General features: G+C 46.8%; 1 protein-coding gene across 4 annotated transcripts in view; it reads left to right on the top strand.

Moving 5' to 3' along the window:
• ptpn13 (protein tyrosine phosphatase non-receptor type 13) overlaps window positions 1–23,293 on the top strand; it is a 168,898-nt gene that overhangs the window by 75,820 nt on the left and 69,785 nt on the right. For all 4 annotated transcript variants that reach the window (XM_037546036.1, XM_037546037.1, XM_037546035.1 and 1 more), the window contains exons 8-12: window positions 4,569–4,661; window positions 8,155–8,245; window positions 18,281–18,482; window positions 19,546–19,620; window positions 21,683–21,857. In XM_037546036.1, coding sequence (XP_037401933.1) covers window positions 4,569–4,661; window positions 8,155–8,245; window positions 18,281–18,482; window positions 19,546–19,620; window positions 21,683–21,857 — 636 coding nt within the window. The remainder of the gene's footprint in view (window positions 1–4,568; window positions 4,662–8,154; window positions 8,246–18,280; window positions 18,483–19,545; window positions 19,621–21,682; window positions 21,858–23,293) is intronic.

The raw sequence follows: 23,293 nt of genomic DNA, 5'->3' as shown, positions 1-23,293 counted from the left end.
CCTCTTTAACTCTGAGCTTCAGTAAAACTCTCCTCCTCTTTAACTCTGAGCTTCAATAAAACTCTCCTCCTCTTTAACTCTGAGCTTCAGTAAAACTCTCCTCCTCTTTAACTCTGAGCTTCAGTAAAACTCTCCTCCTCTTTAACTCTGAGCTTCAGTAAATCTCTCCTCCTCTTTAACTCTGAGCTTCAGTAAAACTCTCCTCCTCTTTAACTCTGAGCTTCAGTCAAACTCTCCTCCTCTTTAACTCTGAGCTTCAGTCAAACTCTCCTCCTCTTTAACTCTGAGCTTCAGTCAAACTCTCCTCCTCTTTAACTCTGAGCTTCAGTCAAACTCTCCTCCTCTTTAACTCTGAGCTTCAGTCAAACTCTCCTCCTCTTTAACTCTGAGCTTCAGTAAATCTCTCCTCCTCTTTAACTCTGAGCTTCAGTAAAACTCTCCTCCTCTTTAACTCTGAGCTTCAGTAAAACTCTCCTCCTCTTTAACTCTGAGCTTCAGTCAAACTCTCCTCCTCTTTAACTCTGAGCTTCAGTCAAACTCTCCTCCTCTTTAACTCTGAGCTTCAGTCAAACTCTCCTCCTCTTTAACTCTGAGCTTCAGTAAAACTCTCCGTCTCTTTAACTCTGAGCTTCAGTCAAACTCTCCTCCTCTTTAACTCTGAGCTTCAGTCAAACTCTCCTCCTCTTTAACTCTGAGCTTCAGTCAAACTCTCCTCCTCTTTAACTCTGAGCTTCAGTAAAACTCTCCTCCTCTTTAACTCTGAGCTTCAGTAAATCTCTCCTCCTCTTTAACTCTGAGCTTCAGTCAAACTCTCCTCCTCTTTAACTCTGAGCTTCAGTCAAACTCTCCTCCTCTTTAACTCTGAGCTTCAGTCAAACTCTCCTCCTCTTTAACTCTGAGCTTCAGTCAAACTCTCCTCCTCTTTAACTCTGAGCTTCAGTCAAACTCTCCTCCTCTTTAACTCTGAGCTTCAGTCAAACTCTCCTCCTCTTTAACTCTGAGCTTCAGTAAAACTCTCCTCCTCTTTAACTCTGAGCTTCAGTAAAACTCTCCTCCTCTTTAACTCTGAGCTTCAGTCAAACTCTCCTCCTCTTTAACTCTGAGCTTCAGTCAAACTCTCCTCCTCTTTAACTCTGAGCTTCAGTCAAACTCTCCTCCTCTTTAACTCTGAGCTTCAGTCAAACTCTCCTCCTCTTTAACTCTGAGCTTCAGTCAAACTCTCCTCCTCTTTAACTCTGAGCTTCAGTAAAACTCTCCTCCTCTTTAACTCTGAGCTTCAGTAAAACTCTCCTCCTCTTTCACTCTGAGCTTCAGTAAAACTCTCCTCCTCTTTAACTCTGAGCTTCAGTAAAACTCTCCTCCTCTTTAACTCTGAGCTTCTACATCAAGCAAAAAATCTTAACATCCGTCTGATTATGACACTGAGCCAGTTCCAGTATAGATATGGAAATGAATAGGTTCATATAGAAACAGATGGATGGACAGGATGGATAGACATTGATCAGTAGAGGTGGATGGATAGGGATGATCTGATGATTAGAGATGAATGGATGGGTAAAGGTTATTAGAGATCAGGAGATGGAAAGATGAATGTATAGACTGACGGATGTATGGATGGAGATGAATTGGGCGGAATGTGCAGTCAGATTTGTCAAAGGTGTTAAAAAAAATGAATGAATGAATTTTCACCCACATGAAGTGAAAACATAGACGACAGTTTGGTCCTTTGGTCCGGACCGTGGGCCACTTTCCCGCTGCGTGGTACTGGCCTGACTCGACTCGACTCGATGCGTTTTCCGCTAAGCAAATGTGGTACCTGGTACCGGGTGCTGTTATTGGTACCACCTCTGTCGAGGTTCCAAGTTAGCTGGGCCGATACCAAAAGGTGATGTAAAGACACCACAGACTTCTGATTGGTTGAAGAGAATCGCTGAACGCTCCTTTACATCACAGCAGTGTCCTGCGGCGTTGCTATGACGACCAGCTGCATTGAGGGGGCGCTGTATCTGCAGTGGGAAACGAAGTAGCTGGTACCAAAGGCGAGTGGAGTCGAGTCGGGCCGTGCCATGCGGTGGGAAAGCGGCTGTAGTGGACTCAACATACACTGTGAGCTCTCAAGGTTCCCCGGGTCTTTAAGGTTCTGCCCTGAGTTGTTTTCTCGCCCTCGGGTGACGGCGCAGTTTCGTCTGACCGGTTTGGTTGACCAGGTGTTTCTGAAAATGCTCGTTTCCTTCTGGCAGCGAACTTCAAACGGAGAGCCGTCCGGTGTGAAGTGGCCCTTCGCCACGCTTCATCTCTTCGCTTTTCACAAGCCTGAACAAACTGTTTACCTTGCGTCCGCGCTGACCCGAGTCAGAAATGCCCGTTCATTGTTCACACGGTCAGAGGACGCTGCGTTTCGAAGCTCCCGAGTCTGAGAAATCCCTGCAGTATGCGGCTTATGCGAGGCATGCGGTCGCAGCTGATGCACGGGCCTGATTTTCCGGTTTTGGTGAACTTGTTACACGGTAAGAGTTGTTGTCATAACACGAGGAAAAGAGCACAGTGTCGGTTTCCGTTACAGCTGAGGCAGCGATGGGGATCCGCCGGAACGCCTGAATCATACATTCCTTCTCTCGGCTTCCTGCTGAGCTGTGAGAGGAGCGAACTGAGACGGCCTCGCAGCGAGACTCCACTCGGCCCGTCTGAAGTCGTTTCTGTACCGGATCATTTAAACCATCGTTTCTTTTCATCATCATCTCTTTAAAGCGCTGTTAATTATTAAAGCGCTGTGAAACGTTGCGTCACACTTCCGTCACATTAAGTCGGCTTGAAACTGAAAACTCTTACGGCCTCATTCACAGCAGTAACAGCACAAATTATGAATTTAAGGTGGAACTGCATTTAAGGTAGCACTAAAATTAAGGTGGCGCAAAATTTAAGGTGTAACTTCATTTAAGGTGGCACTGAATTTAAGGTGGGAATTTTGTAAGTTGTGTGTTTGTTTTGCCCCTTTTTGAATTACTTCTCATCTGTCACAGCACATCGTACCCATTACTGCATTGCAGTGAAATTCTCTTTCTTTATTATTTTATAAATAGATTACGATATAAAATGTTTTATTTTCAATTCTTTAGGGAACTGATGGTTTTATTGTGTAACACTTGTTTTATATTGTTTTTCCTAATCGTCTTGACTTCCAGTCGCACATCACATTATGAGGTTTTACATCTGAAGCGTTAGAGTTTGTAATTCAAAGTAATTCTCAGTTTGAGACAGTTTATGGGAAATTGTTTACTTTTTCATAATTAAACGCAGGTTATTTGCTGTAGGTTCTGTATAAAGTGTTAAAACATGATTGCTGGCGTGTGACAACTGCTGTCTGCGTCTCTACACTTAAAATTATAATGCATATACGGGCCTCATGCAGATGCTTTATAAATGTCTGGATGATGAAGTTCAGGTAATTTAGTCCTGCTGTATTCATGGCTGCTGTACAGCCGAATGCAAAGAACCCCTAAAGTTTTCATATGTACTTGAGAATTCGCACAGGCTCCTTAAGCAGTGCTGTAATTTACCTCTGTGGGGAAAAACCAACACCTTCATAATTTAGTCACAGAAGTTGGTTTGTTAGGTTTAGGGTTGGAAAATGAATCGTTTATATATGGAAATCGAAATTTGAAAGACTGCAGTAGTCAAACTGCATAGCTGCTGCAGTTTATTGTAGCTTCTCAACACGTCGATACGTTAAAACTGGGGAAATTGAACCGGATAACACTTTTTAGATGAACTCGACCAATCGGAAGTGACCGGACGTCCATGTGGCCATCCTGTCACAAGGCCGGTCCCCCAAACTCCAGCCCGTGACTGTCCCACTGTTTGGGGCAGTCGTGGGCAGTAGGTCAGGGAATCAGCCCTGTGACTGGAAGGTCGCCGGTTTGATCCCCAGGGCCGACAGTCCATGACTGACCCCCAACTGCTCCCTGGGCGCTGTGGATAGGGCTGCCCACCGCTCCGGGCAAGTGAGTTCGCTGTCCACTAGTGTGTGTGTGTGTGTATTCACTAGTGTGTATGTGGTGTTTCACTGCACAGACGGGTTAAATGAGGAGGCTGTGGGACTAATAAGGGTCATTTAATCTTAATGCACTGTGGCGCTGCGTTCAGGGTTTAATGACCAGGCCTGTATTTACAGAAAACGACCGCTAGTTAAACCGTGATCCCGTTATTGGTCAGAAAATCATGAGTATTTTGGCAGAATCGTCGAGCCCCAGTCAGACCGAGTTCTGTGGCGTTCAGGTGTCTCAAAGTTCTGCAGCGTGTCTGAACTTGGACACCGTTTCACCGCCGAGCTGAAACTAAAGCATCTGAGAACGTTCAGCTCTGTGGTCCATTTTAACACTTAAATTACCGAACATCCGTTCTTACAGAGATTCGTCAATTATTGAGTCATTGGCTTCAGTAATTTATATGTTGAGATGTTATGATTGGATCTGAATCTTATTGCTAACTGAATACGTGATTGATTAAGCGATCATTTTCTGTAGAGTGGACCTGCTGATTGATTATTGGCTGATGTGTTTGATTTTTAGACCCCATGCACACCCACAGAAGTTACCACAGCGACTACAGCTCCTCCAGCGAGAGTCCATCAGTCACCTCGTCAGATCCAGACTACAGGCACGGTTAGTGTTCCATCACCTCCATCACTTCCACCATCATCACCACCATCACCTCTGTAATCTCAGTCTCGCCGTCAGGCAGCCTTAGCGAGTGACCTGTGAGCTCCCTGGGGTTAAATTTTGCCCTCCAGCCCGAACCCTGTAAACTTCGTCCAGACGAACCTTTCTCCAAATCTTCAGACGTGTGCAAAAGTTTGAGCACCCCTGGTCAGATCGCCCACTCTGTCAGTGTTCTAAGAGAAACTCCTCTGTAGTTTATGATTGAGGGGCGAATCAAAAGAATCATCTACCTGTGAACTTCAAGCCTGGAAGAAAGACCTGCAGGATGAAGTATGTGAGGAGGAATGGAGACTCACCTGACCGACAGCCCAGACGCCGAAAAATCAATACCAGTATAAACTTCTCCAACACGAACGATCCAGGCTGCACCACCTTAACTCCAGTCTTATTAAACAGAAGGAAGGGGCGCAGCGACGCAGGATTTCTGGGAAAGAGTCACTCATACAGTCTCACTGATTATCGACAAGGCACGTCCCCCTTAATCCGGACCTGTGTGGTGTTCATGTATTCCCAGATGCTCATAAAAACATCCCCCTTGATCTCCCCGTGTCTCCGTGAAGCCAGACCTGGAGTAGCTCGGTCCAGGAAAAAGGAAGAAAGGCCTGGTTCACAGCGGTTAAGAGGAATGACCTCAAACCTCACATTAGAAAAAATGACTTTAAAAATGACCTTAATTTAATAAGCCACTATAAAGGAGTCAGAGATGGAGGGGAGGCTTTTCTGAGGTTCTCTTTGAATTGTACTTTTTTAAACAATTCGTTAATTCAGCGTTAACCGTTCACTCCAGAGACACGTTCAGACTGATTAACCCCCCCAATCACCCCCCAATCACCCTCCAATAACATTTAGAGTATCCAACCCAGATTAAACATAAATAAATAAATAAAAAGGTGTAATCAGTATAGAGACTGCTGGAGTTTTAAACACCTCAGTGTCGCTGCTGGACTGAGAACAGTCCACCAACCAAAAATATCCAGCCAACAGTGTCCTGTGGGCGGCGTCCTGTGGGCGGCGTCCTGTGGGCGGCGTCCTGTGGGCAGCGTCCTGTGACCACTGATGAAGGACTAGAGGATGACCAACACAAACTGAGCAGCAGCAGATGAGCTGTCGTCTCTGACTTTACATCTACAAGGTGGACCGATGAGGTAGGAGAGTCTAATAGAGTGGACAGTGAGTGGACACAGTGTTTAAAACCTCCAGCAGCACCGCTGTGTCTGATCCACTCAGACCAGCACAACACACACACTAACACACCGTCAGTGTCACTGCAGTGCTGAGATTGATCAGTACTGAGTAAGTGGAGCGTAGAAACAGGGAGCTGCTCATAATTCCGTGCCTGATGTCGGCGTTTCTCCCGCTTTTAAAAAACCAGGAAAACCCCCTTCGTGGATTTTGCCCTTAATAAAGTAAGTTGTGAGGCAGTTTGGTTGCTGCTCACAGTGAGTCACACTGTGTCCTAATCTGCACCTACAAACCTGCTCCACCTTCCCGAGGAGCTGCCGTGGGCGGAGAGAAGTCTTGGGATGTATTTACAGAAGGCGTTTGGGTGATTATTGATTTGGAAGCCAAACAGCTGGAGTTGTGCGGATCTGACTCCGGTCCAGAGGCAGAATCATTATCTTCATTATCTTCATTATCGCCGTGCTCCTCCTTCTGCTTGCGCCTTCACGTCCACACATGTAGTGTCCTTGTTTCTGAGGGACGTGTGCTCAGACAGGTTCAGCTGGGGTGTGAGCGCTCGTAATCCCCGAGCCTTAAAGGAGGAGTCACCATCAGAAACCGCCTGTCCTGCTGATCTTTACAGGTTCTCTTATCTAGCGCTGAGCTTTCTGCTCATTAGGCTGTACGTGCTGCAGAGAGAGCAGCCGAAGCCAATGACGTCTGTCTGTCTGTCTGTCTGTCTGTCTGTCTGTCTGTCTGTCTGTCTGAAGCGGTTTATTTGGTGAAATTAGCTCCGTTTACTCTCAGCAGTGGTTGCATTGATTTACAAGCTGAGAGCAGCTCAGTGTAAATAAAGACAGAATGCGATGATGTGCAAATAATTAAAGCCCTATATTTGATTGAAAATGGTACAGAGACAACAGATCAGATGTTTTTAAGGAAATAAATGATCATTTTCAATTTGATGCCAACAACATATTTCAAAAAGTTGGAGCAGGAGCAGCAAAACAGGGGAGGGACCCCTCAGCTTGTTATCAGTGCTCAGTTCTAAAGCCAGTATTCATGATGGTTTAGGGGGGCATTAGTGATCATGGCCTGGGTGACCTGCTCATCTGTGAAGGCCCCATTAAAGCTGAATGATATAAACATGTTTTATCAACATCTGCTGCCGTCCAGACGACGTCTTTTTCAGGGAAGGCCTTGATTATTTCAGCGAGACGATGTCAAACCACATTCTGACTGTATTACAGCAGCACTGCTCCATATTAAGAGTCCAGTTGCTAAACTGACCTGCCTGCAGTCCAGACCGGTCACCACTGAGAACATCTGGCTCATTATGAAATGAAAAACACGACGAATGAGCTCCTGAAACTGACGATCAGCTGAAATCCTGAATCAGACCAGAACAGAGAACATCTCACTGTCAGAGCTGCAGCAGCGTCTCCTCAGGTCCCAAACACTGACCGAGCTGTTAAAGAGGAGGCGATGGACTCAGCGGTGAACAGACCCGTCCCGACTTTACTGGACGTGTTGCTGACATCAGATTCAGAATGGGCAAATATTTAAAAAAAAACAGTCAAATTTCTCAGTTTCAACACTTGATATGATGTTTTTGTGCTGTTTTTAATTAAATATATTTAAATGATTTGCATTCTGTCCTCATTTCCATTTCACAGTCGACTTTTAGAACCTGGAGTTTTTATTGTGTACAAAGAAAAATGTGCTTTTGGTTCAGTAACGGTTTTTATTTATTTATTGTTCCTAGCGGTGTTTGTTCAGGTCCGTCTGCCTGAGTATGTCGTGTGTCCTGTTCGCCGTGTTTTGTCATTTTTTTGTTATGCAAGCGAGTCGTTTACAATAATCAGAGCGTTGATTAAATATTCTAAATAATTACTAAATGATCAATCAGACAGCCTAAGACTAAAATGCAGATTTATTTTTTGTTAATTTAGTATTTGCTCTAAATACCCACATTATTTTTGTTATTAATAATTATTTTTAACTAATAATTACAGAGCACATTATTCAGCGATATTCATTTTCATCCATATCAATTCTCATCACTAAATCAACTTTGACGATTGCTAAATTTAGCAAAATAATGCTTATTCTGATTGGTCGAAAGTGACTAAAATTTGCATATGTATGATTTTGATGAGTATCTTTTATCCACAGTCAAGCGGACCTGTTAGCCGGTTTGATGGACTTTTCTCATTTGTGTTTCCTGAATGAGTTTCAGACTCGGATGTCAAACGGTCTCTGTTCTCCTTCACAGCTAAAAGATCGGACGAGATGAGGAGGTTTGGATCTCAGGCGGGCCTGTCGGAGAGCGACGGTGTGCCGCTCGGCGCTGGACAGAGGCACAGGTACTGACCGCCACACGCTCAGACCCTCATCCTCAGCCTCACTGCCTGTTATCAGATCCGCTCTGTGTGCTGCTTGTTTATGTTGTTTGAGAGGAGCAGGGCTGTAAACAGTGATGTGGACCAGACAGCTTTGATTTCTGCTGTGATAGACGAGCGGACGTCCACTCAGAGATGACCGGAACACTGACCAGCGCTTTCAGATGGTGCATTTGGGAATCACTTTAAAATTCCTGCGTAATTGAGTAGTCGGTTGTGAATCGAGTGATTCGGAGTGGTTTGTTGCAGAGACTCAGGACGCTTTGGTCCTGACCTGTCAAACCTTTTTAGTTCGGTTCATGTGGACAGGTGGGAACACTCCGGATAACTGGAGCAGTCTGGCAAAAAGCTGGTTCTACTCACTGCCTAGGGAACGCATACAGAGTCCGATACCTCCTTAGAATGAAGTGGCTGTTCGTGTAAACGAGTGTAATAAACCTGAAGAGTCAAATCATAAAATCTCTAATTCAGATGAAGTGCAGCGCTGCAGTGCAGAAGAACCGGATTGTTCCTGCACTATGAAAAGGTTCTTCAGATTGATGGAGAATGTGTTTCATATGGTTCTATATAGAATCCTTTTGAAAATGGTTCTAAATAGCACCAAAGAAAAATCTTGTATATAGAACCATCACCATCAATCTGAGGAACCATCTCACCAGGCAGAGAACCCTTTAAGTATGCAAAGGGTTCTGTGAGTGTTCATGGTTCTATATGGAACCATTACATCTTCAGTAAAGAATCCTTGGAAAAGCATCTTTTATAAGAGTGGCTGTACAGTAGCGTCAGGTGTGAATCCAGTGCTGGGAACGTTCCAGCGGAATATTAATGCACATCTTTCTCCCCCGACACAGGAACATTAACCAGGCTGCCCCTTTAAAGAGCGCCTGGCTCTCCAGACGATCACAGCAGCTCCTAGTAAACTACACCATTGAACTGTAAGGCGTGTTGCGGTTGGAATACGGAGCAATATAATCACCAAAGCTGTGTTTGTCCACAGCGGCTGCCGAACCTGCATTTGGTCACATATTCCCAGCATCAGCGTGTGGCTGACGGCAGGTCAGGCTCTAGTTGACGTTCACCCCGGGGTTAAGTGTTTCTCACGCCATGCGGATCCAGAACCTGCTGTTCTCATGGAAAAATGCTGCCCTAAATGTTGCCCGACTCGTATTGACCGAAAAAAAGATTCACACGACTGATAAGATTTTCCTCCTGTCACTTGATCATCGCCAGCCGCTCTGAAACCTGACAAACCTCCTCCGAGTTTCTGTCTGAGAGCAGAAGGCTTCAGCCCGCTGCTTCACCGCTCTCAGCCAGAGTCGGCTCCTCTTTCGGTTCTTGTCCTAGTCAGTCGCCCCTGGAAGTAAAGCATGTCATTAAGCAGTAGAACCCGAGAGGGAGCGTTTAATAGTGAAATACCATCGCGGAGTGAGTTATCACCAATAACATCCCGGCTGTGATGATCTACGGCCGCTGAATCCCAGCCGTGATGTTCCTGGTGATAACTCCCTCCTCGAGTGCTCTACTGCTTTAATACAGCAGGTAAATAAATACAGTAAGAAATGAATAAACTGGCCGTGAACGCGGCTTTAATATGTTTTAATGTTCAGCTCCTTCCTCCTAATTAGAGCTCCTTAACGAGCAGCTCGTTGCTACGTCAGAGTAACGAGCTCCGCCCACTCGCCGCTCAGCCGGCAGTTCGTTCTCCGGATCCACACAGACCGACTGACAGTTTGGGAATTTAGTGTCGTCTCGTCTTCAGAGTCGGACCAAATCGGCTGTCGGTCAGATGTGGTCTTAACAGTGTCGTTTTCTGTTTGTGGAAAAGTGAGAAGTGAAAACGTTCAAACGGCTCGGAGCGTCTCCTACAGCTGTCAGAGTCGTTGCTTAGCAACAGCGTCTCAGTGGAGTGATAGTGTTGGTGATGTTGTGGTGAAATCAGTTAGAACCTTCTCAACCAATCAGCTCGCATGGGCGGAACTACCTGTTGTATAAATATACACTCTGTCCAAAAGTTTGTGGACACCCCTTCTTATTAGTGAACTCGGCTGCATCAAGCCGCGCTTACTGCTGACTCGGGAGTTCAAATACACAGCTTGTATAATCTCCATAGAAAAAGCATTGACGAGAGCAGGGGGCTCTGCAGCAGCTGCACATCGGCCCAAGGTCCATGTCCAAAGCCAAGCGCAGGATAGAGGGGTCTAAAGCCCCCCAGCTCCTGCTGGGCAGCAGTGGAACTGTGTTCTCTGGAGTGATGGAGCTCCATCCAGTACCTCTGGGATGAGTTGGAGTTGCGTTTGTCATCCAGAACTAATCATCCAACATAAATACCTGATATCACTAGTGCTCCCACTGCTGAATGGGATGTGAATGGGATGGAGATGGGATCGGATGGGAATGGGAATGGGGATGGGGATGGGGATGGGGATGGGAATGGGATATTATCACTGAAGGGTCAAAGTCGAGTCAGGGTTTATTTCTGCAACGCGTTTTCCAGAAACATCCGGCTCCAAGTCCCCGTGAGCTTCACCAGTGGAGACGTAAAGCCGGAGTGGGTGGCCTGATGTAGTACAGTGGGTTCAGTTCTGCAGCTCCACATTCACACTATTAGTTTTCCCAGCTACTCTCTTCAGGGGTTCTTTAGTGAAGACCGTGGTTCACTCAAAGAACCCTTTACGTGATTTATTGATCGATCGATCGATCGATCTCTCTCTCTCTCTCTCTCTCTCTCTCTCTCTCTCTCTCTCTCTCTCTGTCTCTGTCTCTCTCTCTCTCTCTCTCTCTCTCTCTCTCTCTCTCTCTCTCTCTCTCTGTCTCTGTCTCTCTGTCTCTGTCTCTCTCTCTCTCTCTCTCTCTCTCTCTCTCTGTCTCTCTCTCTCTGTCTCTGTCTCTCTCTCTCTCTGTCTCTCTCTCTCTCTGTCTCTCTCTCTCTCTCTGTCTGTCTGTCTATGTTCATCAGTCTGAGGAACTGTTTGATGCACAGAGCTGTTTAGGCATGCAGTGTTCTTTGAGTGTTTGAGGTTCTCTGTAGGAGCCCTGTCTTTACTAAGGAACCCTTGAAGATGTGTTTGAGATCTGCGCTGTTTTGATTCAGAGCAGTTGCTGGAGCTTGTGTGGTGAAGTTGCCTGTGAGTTGCAGCGGTTCCTGCTCGGGGCGTGAATCATTACAGGAGAGGACGAAGCTGCTGTGAGACCAGTCCGTCCTGACGAGCGTCATTCTGCCCTCCACGCCTTCCCTCGGCTTCCACTGCTCTCTCGCAGCTCCCTCTAGTGGTGGAGTCCTAACCTGGAGGTTGGAAGGTGCCGCTGGGCGCTGTTGCCGTGTGTCGGCTCTGTCGGTTGTTGGTTCTAGACTGTGATTGTGTAACTGTTCTCCGGTTCTCGCTACAGAAACTCGCACTGACCAAGGCTGCTGACTGGCCTTCTGCAGTGGTCACACACCCACCGATTCAGCCTCTATTGATCACAGCATTACGGTTTTCTGTGTGTGACCTCTCAGCTGATTATCCTCTTATTCTCCGCGGTGTGTTTGGGTTTGTCCATCTGAGTTTCCGTGACCAAATCATAAGGCTAATTATTCAGTAACTGCGTGAAATAAATGTACATTTTATTTATTTATTTATTTATTTATTTATTTAGTAAAATGAACAGAACCTGTGTTTTATGATCATAAACATAATACTATATTATTAAAATTTACTGCTGAGAGCCAAAAATCTGCGCCGCTCTTTGTGTTGTTCTCTAAAAGTGATGTTTCCAGAGCAGATCACTGAAGAGACGCCGTCTGTTTATAGTTTAGAGCCCAGATTTGGGGAAAAACGGGTCGACTTTCAGTAGAAAAACAAACTGAGTTCAGCTTCTTTTATTATAAGGGTTTAAAATGACGTCACCGTCTATTAGACTGGAGAGAAGAGCTACAGCCTCACACGACGCCCAGCTTCTGAATGGAGCTTATGGAGTATGAACGTTATGGAGAACATGACGGAGTGGGTTTGGACCCACCGGTGGTCCCGAGGAGCTGAAGAGGTCAAAGTGGACTTTATTTTTTTTTAAAAGCTGCTCAAAAAAGCCAAACGCACTTCAGACAGTTCCTTTGTTTCTGACTAAGCAGTGATTGAGTGGAAGTCGTGGCCTCGAGTGCTGAGTGAAAATCAGAGTTTAAGCTGCTTTAATTACATGCGCCACAACCCCTCCCACGCCGCAAGCACCCCACAGGGAAATTCCACCCATGTTTTCAAACCTTCTGTAGAAGTGAATCGTTAAGATGTAAACAGAGCCATTCAGAGCGGTTTGGTCTTAATAAGAATGTTGTTTCTTTTGAAAGCTGTACAAACAATTCTGCTTCAGTTTGGATTGAAAATCAGAACTTAGTCTGCTTTAAATGCACCATAGCCCCCATTACCCTTATAGCCCCCATTACCCTTATAGCCCCCATTACCCATATAGCCCCCATTACCCATATAGCCCCCATTACCCATATAGCCCCCATTACCCTTATAGCCCCCATTACCCTTATAGCCCCCATTACCCTTATAGCCCCCATTAACCTTATAGCCCCATTACCCATATATAGCCCCCTTACCCCCCATTACCCTTATAGCCCCCATTACCCATATAGCCCCCATTACCCATATATTACCCCCCATTACCCTTATAGCCCCCATTACCCTTATATAACCCCCATTACCCCCCATTACCCTTATAGCCCCCATTACCCATATATTACCCCCCATTACCCTTATAGCCCCCATTACCCTTATAGCCCCATTACCCATATATAACCCCCATTACCCCCCATTACCCTTATATAACCCCCATTACCCCCCCATTACCCTTATAGCCCCCATTACCCATATATTACCCCCCATTACCCTTATAGCCCCCATTACCCATATAGCCCCCATTACCCATTACCCATATAGCCCTCATTACCCATATAGCCCCCATTACCCATATAGCCCCCATTACCCAAGCTTTTAATAGTGCAATTCCACTCATTTTTCAAAATTTCAGTATTTCAGAATTCATTCAGAGCGGTTTGGTGTGAAACGCTCTGTTCTAGATAAACTCACCGAGTCAGAACCGTTCACAGTGGTGGTGATGGGAACCAGACGTCCCTCTAAAAGCTCCTACAGAAAGTTCCTACATGAACTGGTTCTGAATTCACTGCCTGATGACTGAGACGCTGTTTTATGAGAGTTTAGAGAACTTCAACTCCATTCATGGTGGAGGGAGACATGCAGGGTGCTGTGCGGCAAAATAGTCCCCAAAGAAAACTCATTATTCCAGATTTTCCACTGTTTTCCATCATCAGCATTCCATATAAGCTCAGAAGACTCGTGTAGGTTCTCTGGTGGTTCTGGATGGTAAATAAAGTGTCTATATCTGTGTTGTAGTCATGGCGACGCCTGGTTCCCATCACCCCCGCTGTAAAGACACCACTGTATGTAACTCATACCCATCCAAAGGTTCATCATCATTCAGAGGTGCGTTTGTGATTGAAGCTCCGTGTCAGTGAGGGTCTCAGAGCTACCTAAACCTTTCTGATTCACTTGTTTACGGTGATGTCATTGAAAATCAGGTGCTGTTAAGAGGCGGAACAGAAGCGTTTTTAATGGTAATAGTACAAGGAGAACTTAGTCTTGTTTAATATGATGTAACATGAGTTTAAAGGGAGTTTAGAACATTTTACGTAACTTAGAATTGGAAAAAAGTTGTATAAGGATATTTTTAAGTGTATAAATCTAAGCAGAGCAGGTTTTATGTGCTCTTTGCTTCGGTGTTGTGCAGAGATGTGTTAGACATTCAGACTCTTTCACTCTTGATGACCGTATGGTAGCTCACCTTGGAGCCAGAGCGCATGGGATTGGATCGGTTCCCATGTGGATCATATTTATATGCTTTAAATCCCATTTGAGCTTTTTAGCTTCTTAGTAGAGCTAGAACCAGCTCTAGGGCCTTAATCAGTGCCCCTGAGGACTGTTACCATTGAGTTCTGTGTTGAGCTCGTCCTGCTTTTCTCTGCTTGAATGTGATGTGTAAGTACGTACTATGCGCTGCTCTTCCGCTGTGCACACTGTGTACATAGACGCTGCAGATGTGCACATCTGTCATGCAGGTAGGAGACGTATGTTTTGTTTTGCTCTTTATACTATACATTATCTCCTCAGTGACTTCAGGCAACATAGATTGCAGTTTCATTGTTTTGTGTACGATATGCAGATCTACATCTATAAAATATCTCCATTTGTGTCGTTTAAGTTATTGACACCTGGTGGTGAGTTGGATCAGGTGGTGGGGGAAGATGCCAGTCAGACCAGGCAAACCCAAACGTATAGTGAGGGTTTGCTGGGAACGTCTAGCAGAAGAACCTGTCAGATTGATCTTCAACTCACACCTCCGTCAGAACTTGGACCAGATATCAGGGGAGGTGAGGGACATTGACTCAGAATGGGCCATGTTCCGCTCCTCCATTGTTGAAGCGGCTGACTGTAGCTGTGGCCGTAAGGTAGTTGGTGCCTGTCGGGGCGGTAATCCTCGAACCCGGTGGTGGACACCCCAGGTGAGAGATGCCGTCAAGCTGAAGAAGGAGTCCTACCGGGCATGGTTGGCCTGTAGGACACCAGAGGCAGCTGGCAGGTATCGACAGGCCAAGCGATCTGCGGCTTCAGTCGTTGCCAAGGCAAAAACCCGGGTGTGGGAAGAGTTCGGTGAGACCTTGCAAAGTGACTTTAAGTCGGCTCCGAAAAGATTCTGGCAAACCGTCAGTCGACTCAGAAGGGGAAAGCAGTGTGCCACTAGCACTGTATATAGTGGAGATGGTGTGCTGCTGACTGAAGGCTGAAGACGTCATTGGGCGGTGGAAGGAATACTTTGAGGACCTTCTCAATCCCACCGACACGTTCTCCAGTGAGGAGGCAGAGTCTGGAGACACGGGAATAGGCTTGTCCATTACTGAGGCCGAAGTCGCTAAGGTAGTTAAGAAGCTCCTTGGTGGCAAGGCTCCAGGGGTGGATGAGATCCGTCCCGAGTTCCTCAAGGCTCTGGATGTTGTGGGGCTGTCTTGGCTGACACGCCTTTTCAACATTGCGTGGACATCGGGGGCGGTGCCACTGGATTGGCAGACTGGGGTGGTGGTGCCTCTTTTTAAAAAGGGAGACCGGAGGGTGTGTTCCAACTACAGGGAAATCACACTCCTCAGCCTCCCTGGCAAGGTCTATGCAGGGGTACTGGAGAAGAGAGTCCGGCTTATAGTCGAACCTCGGATCCAGGAGGAACAGTGCGGGTTCCGCCCTGGTCGTGGAACACTGGACCAACTCTTTACCCTCTCCAGGATTCTGGAGGGCTCATGGGAGTTTGCCCAACCAGTCCACATGTGCTTTGTGGATCTGGAGAAGGCATTCGACTGTGTTCCCCGGGGTATTCTGTGGGAGGTGCTTCGGGAGAACGGGGTACATGGCTCTTTGCTACGAGCCATTCAGGCCCTGTAGAAACAAAGCAGGAGTTTGGTTCGCATGGCCGGCAGTAAGTCAGACTTGTTCCCAGTGAGAGTTGGACTCCGTCAGGGCTGCCCTTTGTCACCGATTCTATTCATAATTTTTATGGATAGAATTTCTAGGCGCAGTCAAGGGATGGAGGGTGTCCAGTTTGACGACCTCAGGATTGACAGGCGGATTGGTGCTGGGTCAGCAGTGATGCGGGCTCTTTACCGGTCTGTTGTGGTAAAGAAAGAGCTGAGCCATAAGGCAAGGCTCTCTGTTTACCGGTCGATCTACGTTCCCACCCTCACCTATGGTCATGAGCTTTGGGTAATGACCGAAAGAACGAGATCGCGAATACAAGCGGCCGAAATGAGTTTCCTCCGCAGGGTGTCTGGACTCTCCCTTAGAGATAGGGTGAGAAGTTCGGTCATCCGGGAGGGACTCGGAGTAGAGCCACTGCTTCTCCACGTCGAGAGGAGCCAGCTGAGGTGGTTCGGGCATCTGGTTAGGATGCCTCCTGGACGCCTCCCTCGTGAGGTGTCACAGGCAAGTGCACCCGGGAGGAGACCCCGGGGAAGACCCAGGAAAGGCTGGCGTGACCATATTGCCCAGCTGGCCTGGGAGGGCCTCATTGCTTAGGATACTGCCCCCGCGACCTGAACCCCGGAAAAGCCGGAAGATAATGGATGGATGGATGGAACTTATTGACACACTATTTCCAAAAGTCCTCGCCCCCCATCCAGATCACTGAATTCAGGTGTTCCAGTCACTTCCATGGCCACAGGTGTATAAAGCCGAGCCCCTCGGCCTGCAGACTGCTTCTACAGACATTAGTGAAAGAATGGGTCGCTCTCAGGAGCTCAGAGAATTCCAGCGTGGTACCGTGATCGGACGCCACCTGTGCAGCAAGTCCAGTCGTGAAATTTCCTCACTACTAAATATTCCACAGTCCACTGTCAGTGGGATTATAACAAAGTGGAAGCGATTGGGAACGACAGCAGCTCAGCCACGAAGTGGTCGGCCACGTAAAATGACAGAGCGGTCAGCGGATGCTGAGGGTCATACCTGCAAAGAGTGGGCCGACATCATATTAAACCCTATGGATTAAGAATGGCACGTCACTCTGCTTCAGTGTTACTTTCCAGCTCGCGCTCTTCGCTCCTCTGACTCACATTTGCTCCAAGTTCCTCCCTCTGAGCTGCGGGCTGTCGGTGACGGGGCATTCAGAGCTTCGGCCCCAGGTGGAGGAGCAGTCTCTCCTCTGAGCTGCGGGCTGTCGGTGACGGGGCATTCAGAGCTTAGGCCCCAGGCGGAGGAGCAGTCTCTCCTCTGAGCTGCGGGCTGTCGGTGACGGGGCATTCAGAGCTTCGGCCCCAGGTGGAGGAGCAGTCTCTCCTCTGAGCTGCGGGCTGTCGGTGACGGGGCATTCAGAGCTTCCGCCCCAGGCGGAGGAGCAGTCTCTCCTCTGAGCTGCGGGCTGTCGGTGACGGGGCATTCAGAGCTTCGGCCCCAGGTGGAGGAGCAGTCTCTCCTCTGAGCTGTGGGCTGTCGGTGACGGGGCATTCAGAGCTTCGGCCCCAGGCGGAGGAGCAGTCTCTCCTCTGAGCTGTGGGCTGTCGGTGACGGGGCATTCAGAGCTTCCGCCCCAGGTGGAGGAGCAGTCTCCCTCTGAGCTGTGGGCTGTTGGACCCTGGACGTGTTCACAGCTAGTCTTAACCCAGCTGTTCCTGCTGGCTTTGGGTGACCCAGGATTATGAGTTTTGTGAATTGTGTGAATTGCTTTTGCATATTTGTACATGCTGGTTTTATTTTTTTATTTTTGTTCTTTTTATTGTACAGAGTCCTTGGGTGTCTTGAAATGCGCTTAGCAAGTAAAATTGTATAATAATAATAATAATAATAATAATAATAATTATTATTATTATTATTATTATTATTATTTATTGTTATTGTTAGTATTACTTTTAATATTATTATTATTATATTGAAGGTTTTAGTGACCAAAGATTGTAAATAAGCACTAGTTATTTGAAGCCCATGTGAGCCCGGTGCTGCTGCGAGCTGGCATTGCTCTGCATGACTGACGGTCATTCACTGTTAAACTTGTGGCTCAGGTGAGTTAAAGTGTGAACGTTCTGAAAGCGTGATGCTGCATGCGTTTATAAATGCTTCCAAAGGCGTTTATAAAGGCGTTTATAGCTGAACTCTGCTGTATCGGTGGAAAACACCTCGTTCATTTATTTATTTCAAGATTCAAGAGTTTTATTGCCGTGTGCTCAGCAGAGCAGGCAGTTACACTGTGCTGTGCTGCTCCTCCGTTCACCAAATATAATCTTAAGAGAAAATATAAGAATAACTCTAAAACAGCAGTAAAACGTAAAAGTAAAAATGTACAGCATGAAAGTTGAAATAAGATGAGTTACTGGTGCGGATGGCAAACGTGAACATTTTTTTGCTTAATGTTCTCGACAAGTGACGATGTTGTGGTTCTGACCTGTTCCTTTACGTCCTCTGAGTGCAGGCTGTATGATCGTGGGCAGGAGGAGTTAATTGGGACGGACCTGCTGATGCACAGGCCGGAGGAGATCCGCAGGCTTCAGGCCCGTCTGTCCCGGGCCAGCCTCTATCCCAGCGACGACCCCCGTGCTTCCATTGCCGACCTGCGGGAGCCGCTACGGAGCAACCTGCTGGACACGGGTGGCCTGCAGCCTCGCAAAGCTAAGGTCAGTAATTAATAAATTAATCAATAATAGACGATATGTTTATTTGTGTTGTTTATAAAATGTGTGTGAGGTGTGATCAGAGGTCCAGAGGGTTTGGTGTGAAGTGGTTCAGACGTCTTTACAGTGGTGGTGATGGGAACCAGGCGTCGCCATGACTACAACACAGATATAGACACTTTATTTACCATCCAGAACCACCAGAGAACCTACACGAGTCTTCTGAGCTTATCTGGAATGCTGATGATGGAAAATAGTGGAAAATCTGGAATAATGAGTTTTCTTTGGGGACTATTTTGCCGCACAGCGCCCTGCATGTCTCCCTCCACCATGAATGGAGTTGAAGTTCTCTAAACTCTCATAAAACAGCGTCTCAGTCATCAGGCAGTGAATTCAGAACCAGCTCATGTAGGAACTTTCTGTAGGAGCTTTTAGAGGGACGTCTGGTTCCTATCACCATCACTGTGAGGAGCTTTTAGAGGGACGTCTGGTTCCCATCACCACCACTGTGAACGGTTCTGACTCGGTACATTTATCTAGAACCGAGTTTCTCACCAAACTGCTCTGTTTGCATATTAATAATTTAATCATGTACAAATGGTGAAAATCCAGTGTGTCAGAGGTGCCCCCATTACTGATGCAAGTGTTGAGTTGTGCACAGCTTGTATAATCTCTAGAAATCTCTAGAAAAGCACCTATAGAATGGGACACTCTGGAGCAGCTGCACATGATCCTAAGGTCTCCAGGTCCAATGCCAAGCAGTGTATAAAGCTGACCATCCAACATCAGTGTCTGACGTCGCTAATGCTCAATCAGATCCTCACAGCAATGTTCATCATGTAGTGTAAAGCCTTCCAGGAGAGTAGAGGCTGTTACTGCAGCACAGACTCGCTGTTAACACCTTCGTCTGAGCGGAAGCTCCTCAGACCTGTGGCCGCACTGTGTATCTGTATTAATAGAGGATGGGATCTCAAACTGCCGACTCTCTCACTGCTATTAATCTTCAGTCACTAGTGTGAATTACTCAGCTGCCCTCTGTTTGACCGCGGTGTCGCTCTCTCTGCAGAACTTCTTCGGTCCAGAGTTTGTGAAGATGGCCAGTGAGCCGTGTGTTGTTCTGAATGTTCCTGCCTCCATCATGGTAAGACCTGCCTCACATCTACATTTTATGGTTTATTGGTTCCAGTATGTTAAACCCACAAAGAAATGATGTATAAGATTAGCAGATAAGCGTGTTCTCTGTAGAGGAACTGTTTACTTGTGTTAACGTGTTTACACTTAGAACATCAACAACAACATGGAACTTGACAAATGTTTGCATATGACTGTATACATTACCATTGAAAGGACTGGTATCAGTGATCTGTTTCACTGAGTTATATATAGTTTTGTCTGTGTGTGTGTGTGTGTGTGTGTGTGTGTATATATATACATATACACTGCTCTAAATAATAAAGGAACACTCCAATAACTCATCCTAGATCTGAGTGAATGAAATATTCTCATTGAAGACTTTGTTCTGTACAAAGTTGAATCTGCTGACAACAAAAAATCACAAAAATCATCAATGGAAATCAGATTTATTAACCAGGCCTGGATTTGGAGTCAGACACACAATTAAAATGGTAAAACACACGACAGGCTGATCCAACTTTGATGTGATGTCCTTAAAACGAGTCAAAATGAGGCTCAGTGTTGTGTCCAGCCTCCACGTGCCTGTATGACCTCCCTACAACGCCTGGGCAGCTCCTGATGAGGTGGCGGATGGTCTCCTGAGGGATCTCCTCCCAGACCTGGACTAAAGCATCCGCTAACTCCTGGACAGTCTGTGGTACAATGTGGCGTTGGTGGATGGAGCGAGACATGATGTCCCAGATGTGCTCAATCGGATTCAGGTCTGGGGGACGGGCGGGCCGGTCCAGAGCTTCAATGCCTTCATCTTGCAGGAACTGCTGACACACTCCAGCCACATGAGGTCCAGCATTGTCCTGCATTAGGAGGAACCCAGGGCCAACCGCACCAGCATATGGTCTCACAAGGGGTCTGAGGATCTCATCTCGGTACCTAATGGCAGTCAGGCTACCTCTGGCGAGCACATGGAGGGCTGTGCGGCCCTCCAAAGAAATGCCCCCCACACCATTACTGACCCACTGCCAAACCGGTCATGCTGAAGGATGTTGCAGGCAGCAGATCGCTCTCCACGGCGTCTCCAGACTCTGTCACGTCTGTCACATGTGCTCAGTGTGAACCTGCTTTCATCTGTGAAGATCACAGGGCGCCAGTGGCCAATTTGCCAATCCTGGTGTTCTCTGGCAAATGCCAAGCGTCCTGCACGGTGTTGGGCTGTGAGCACAACCCCCATCTGTGGACGTCGGGCTCTCATACCATCCTCATGGAGTCGGTTTCTAACCGTTTGTGCAGACACATGCACATTTGTGGCCTGCTGGAGGTCATTCTGCAGGGCTCTGGCAGCTCCTCCTGTTCCTCCTTGCACAAAGGCGGAGGTAGCGGTCCTGCTGCTGGGTTGTTGTCCTCCTACGGCCTCCTCCACGTCTCCTGATGTACTGGCCTGTCTCCTGGTAGCGCCTCCAGCCTCTGGACACTACGCTGACGGACACAGCAAACCTTCGTGCCACAGCTCACATTGATGTGCCATCCTGGATGAGCTGCACTACCTGAGCCACTTGTGTGGGTTGTAGAGTCCGTCTCCTGCTACCACGAGTGTGAAAGACCACCAACATTCAAAAGTGACCAGAACATCAGCCAGAAAGCAGAAAGGTACTGAGAAGTGGTCTGTGGTCCCACCTGCAGAACCACTCCTTTATTGAGTGAGTCTTGCTAATCGCCAGTAATTTCCACCTGTTGTCTGTTCCATTTACACAACAGCTGTGAAACTGATGGTCAGTGTTGCTTCCTAAGTGGACAGTTTGATTTCACAGAAGTTTGATTTACTCTGAGTTATATTGTGTTGGTTAAGTGTTCCCTTTATTTTTTGAGCAGTGTATGTATATGTGTGTGTGTGTGTGTGTGTGTGTGTGTGTGTGTGTATATATAAATATAAATAAAAGCCTGTAATGGGAAGTTCTGTGCTGTCTTGACCGGGTCTGACTTTATTCTCGAGGTTAATAATCAGATTGTGTCAGTAACCGGTTCAGCGTGATTACGCTAACACCCCCAGTGTCTCCGTGTGTTTGTGTCTGTAGAATAAGCGAGGGAAGGTGGAGGAGAGCCAGAGGAAGGTGGGCGTGGTGCTGCTGAACGGTCAGAAGCTGGAGGTGAGCTGTGATGTGAAGGCCGTGTGTAAAGACGTGCTGGACATGGTCATCGCTCACGTGGGCCTGGTGGAACATCACCTGTTCAGCCTGGCCTTCCTCAGAGGTGAGAGCTGAATCTGCACGACCTCAGCGGCCAGATGCTGGTTTGCTCAGAGTGTGTCCGTCTTTTTACTCATATCTCTCTGTTTGAAGTCTCTGAAGATCCTGTTTGGAGGGTCATGTAGTCCCAACACTTCGCCCCACCCCTCCATCTCAACAGGAATCAGGACCCCTAGACTAGAGCACAGAGAACGGAGGGGTAGGGCTGAGCGGTGGGGCCGAGGGGCGAGGTGGGACTGGGCCTGACGCCGTCACTAGGCCTTTTTTCCCACGGTGACCTCATTCATTTCACACTTTGTTTATATTAGTTCATTTATGAAGTGTTTAATCAGTTAATGTCTATTTTAATGCAGTTTTGTTTTATAAAACTCAGAATAAAATGCAGGAAAACGCTGTATGGACAACATACGTATAAAAGTTTTGGCCTGATTATTATTATTATACGTGTTTTGGTTGCTAGGCAGATTTTACATCCCGTATTTCTGCAGCAACTACTGAAACACAGAACCCTGCATCCCTACATTTGCGCTGGTTTTCGATATAAATAGTGAATTCAGAACCGCTTATTTTCCGTTTATGGGTTGTATGTACGGTGTTTACATGCATCAGACTCCGTTATCTTAACCCTCCTGTTATGTTCATTTGTCAGGAACAGCCATGGTGTTCCCGGGTCAATTTGACCCGGTACATGTTTAATTACCCAAAAGATGTCTGAAACCAAAAAAATCCTAACAAGCAGTGTGAATATTTAATTACTAACTCCATTACTAATTATTCTACCAATATTTAGTGCAATGGTGTTCTTTACCTGTAACAGGTAATGGTTCAATTAGGATAATTCACTCGTTTTTCATTTAAAAAAATGCATGTTCAACCTTTTTTTTTAATGTTTCACTACTTTATTACTTTTGAAATGCCAACATAAAAAACACAATAGTTTTACATGCATGCACTATGAACCAGAAATGTACTACTATCTACACAGCACACGAGTGACATGTCATCACACTGTGCTTTGTGCAAATGAATTTTGCACATTTCACACAGGTCATGCTTGTCTTGACATCGTCAGATGGCCTGCAGACCTGGCACCAGCCTTTCATCCACTGTGATATTAGGGCTTGGGTTGTAGAGTAGTGGATGTTGCTCTACCCACTTGTCCCACACTGTCCTAATAGCTGCCAGCTTGTCTCTCTGGTCTATCAGCCCTTGTCTCTCGATTATCAAATCGAATTACTCTGGAGAAAATATGAAAAGTCTCCAGAGACATTGTGGCTCGAAATATAGCCCTGCCTGTCTCTGCATCCCACAGACCGACTGTCAATTCATCCTTCGACTTATAGACCCCCGCCAGGATGAGGAGCCCCAAATATGCATCTAAATGTCTTTTGTCCAGCTCCTTCGACTTCTCCCCCAAAACACGCCTCGCTTCTAGATTTG

This window comes from Pygocentrus nattereri, chromosome 16, assembly GCF_015220715.1.
Source record: "Pygocentrus nattereri isolate fPygNat1 chromosome 16, fPygNat1.pri, whole genome shotgun sequence".
In the NCBI taxonomy this organism is placed as follows: Eukaryota; Metazoa; Chordata; class Actinopteri; order Characiformes; family Serrasalmidae; genus Pygocentrus; species Pygocentrus nattereri.
Note: the sequence above shows the minus strand (reverse complement) of the source record. Positions and strands in the feature narration are given on the sequence as shown.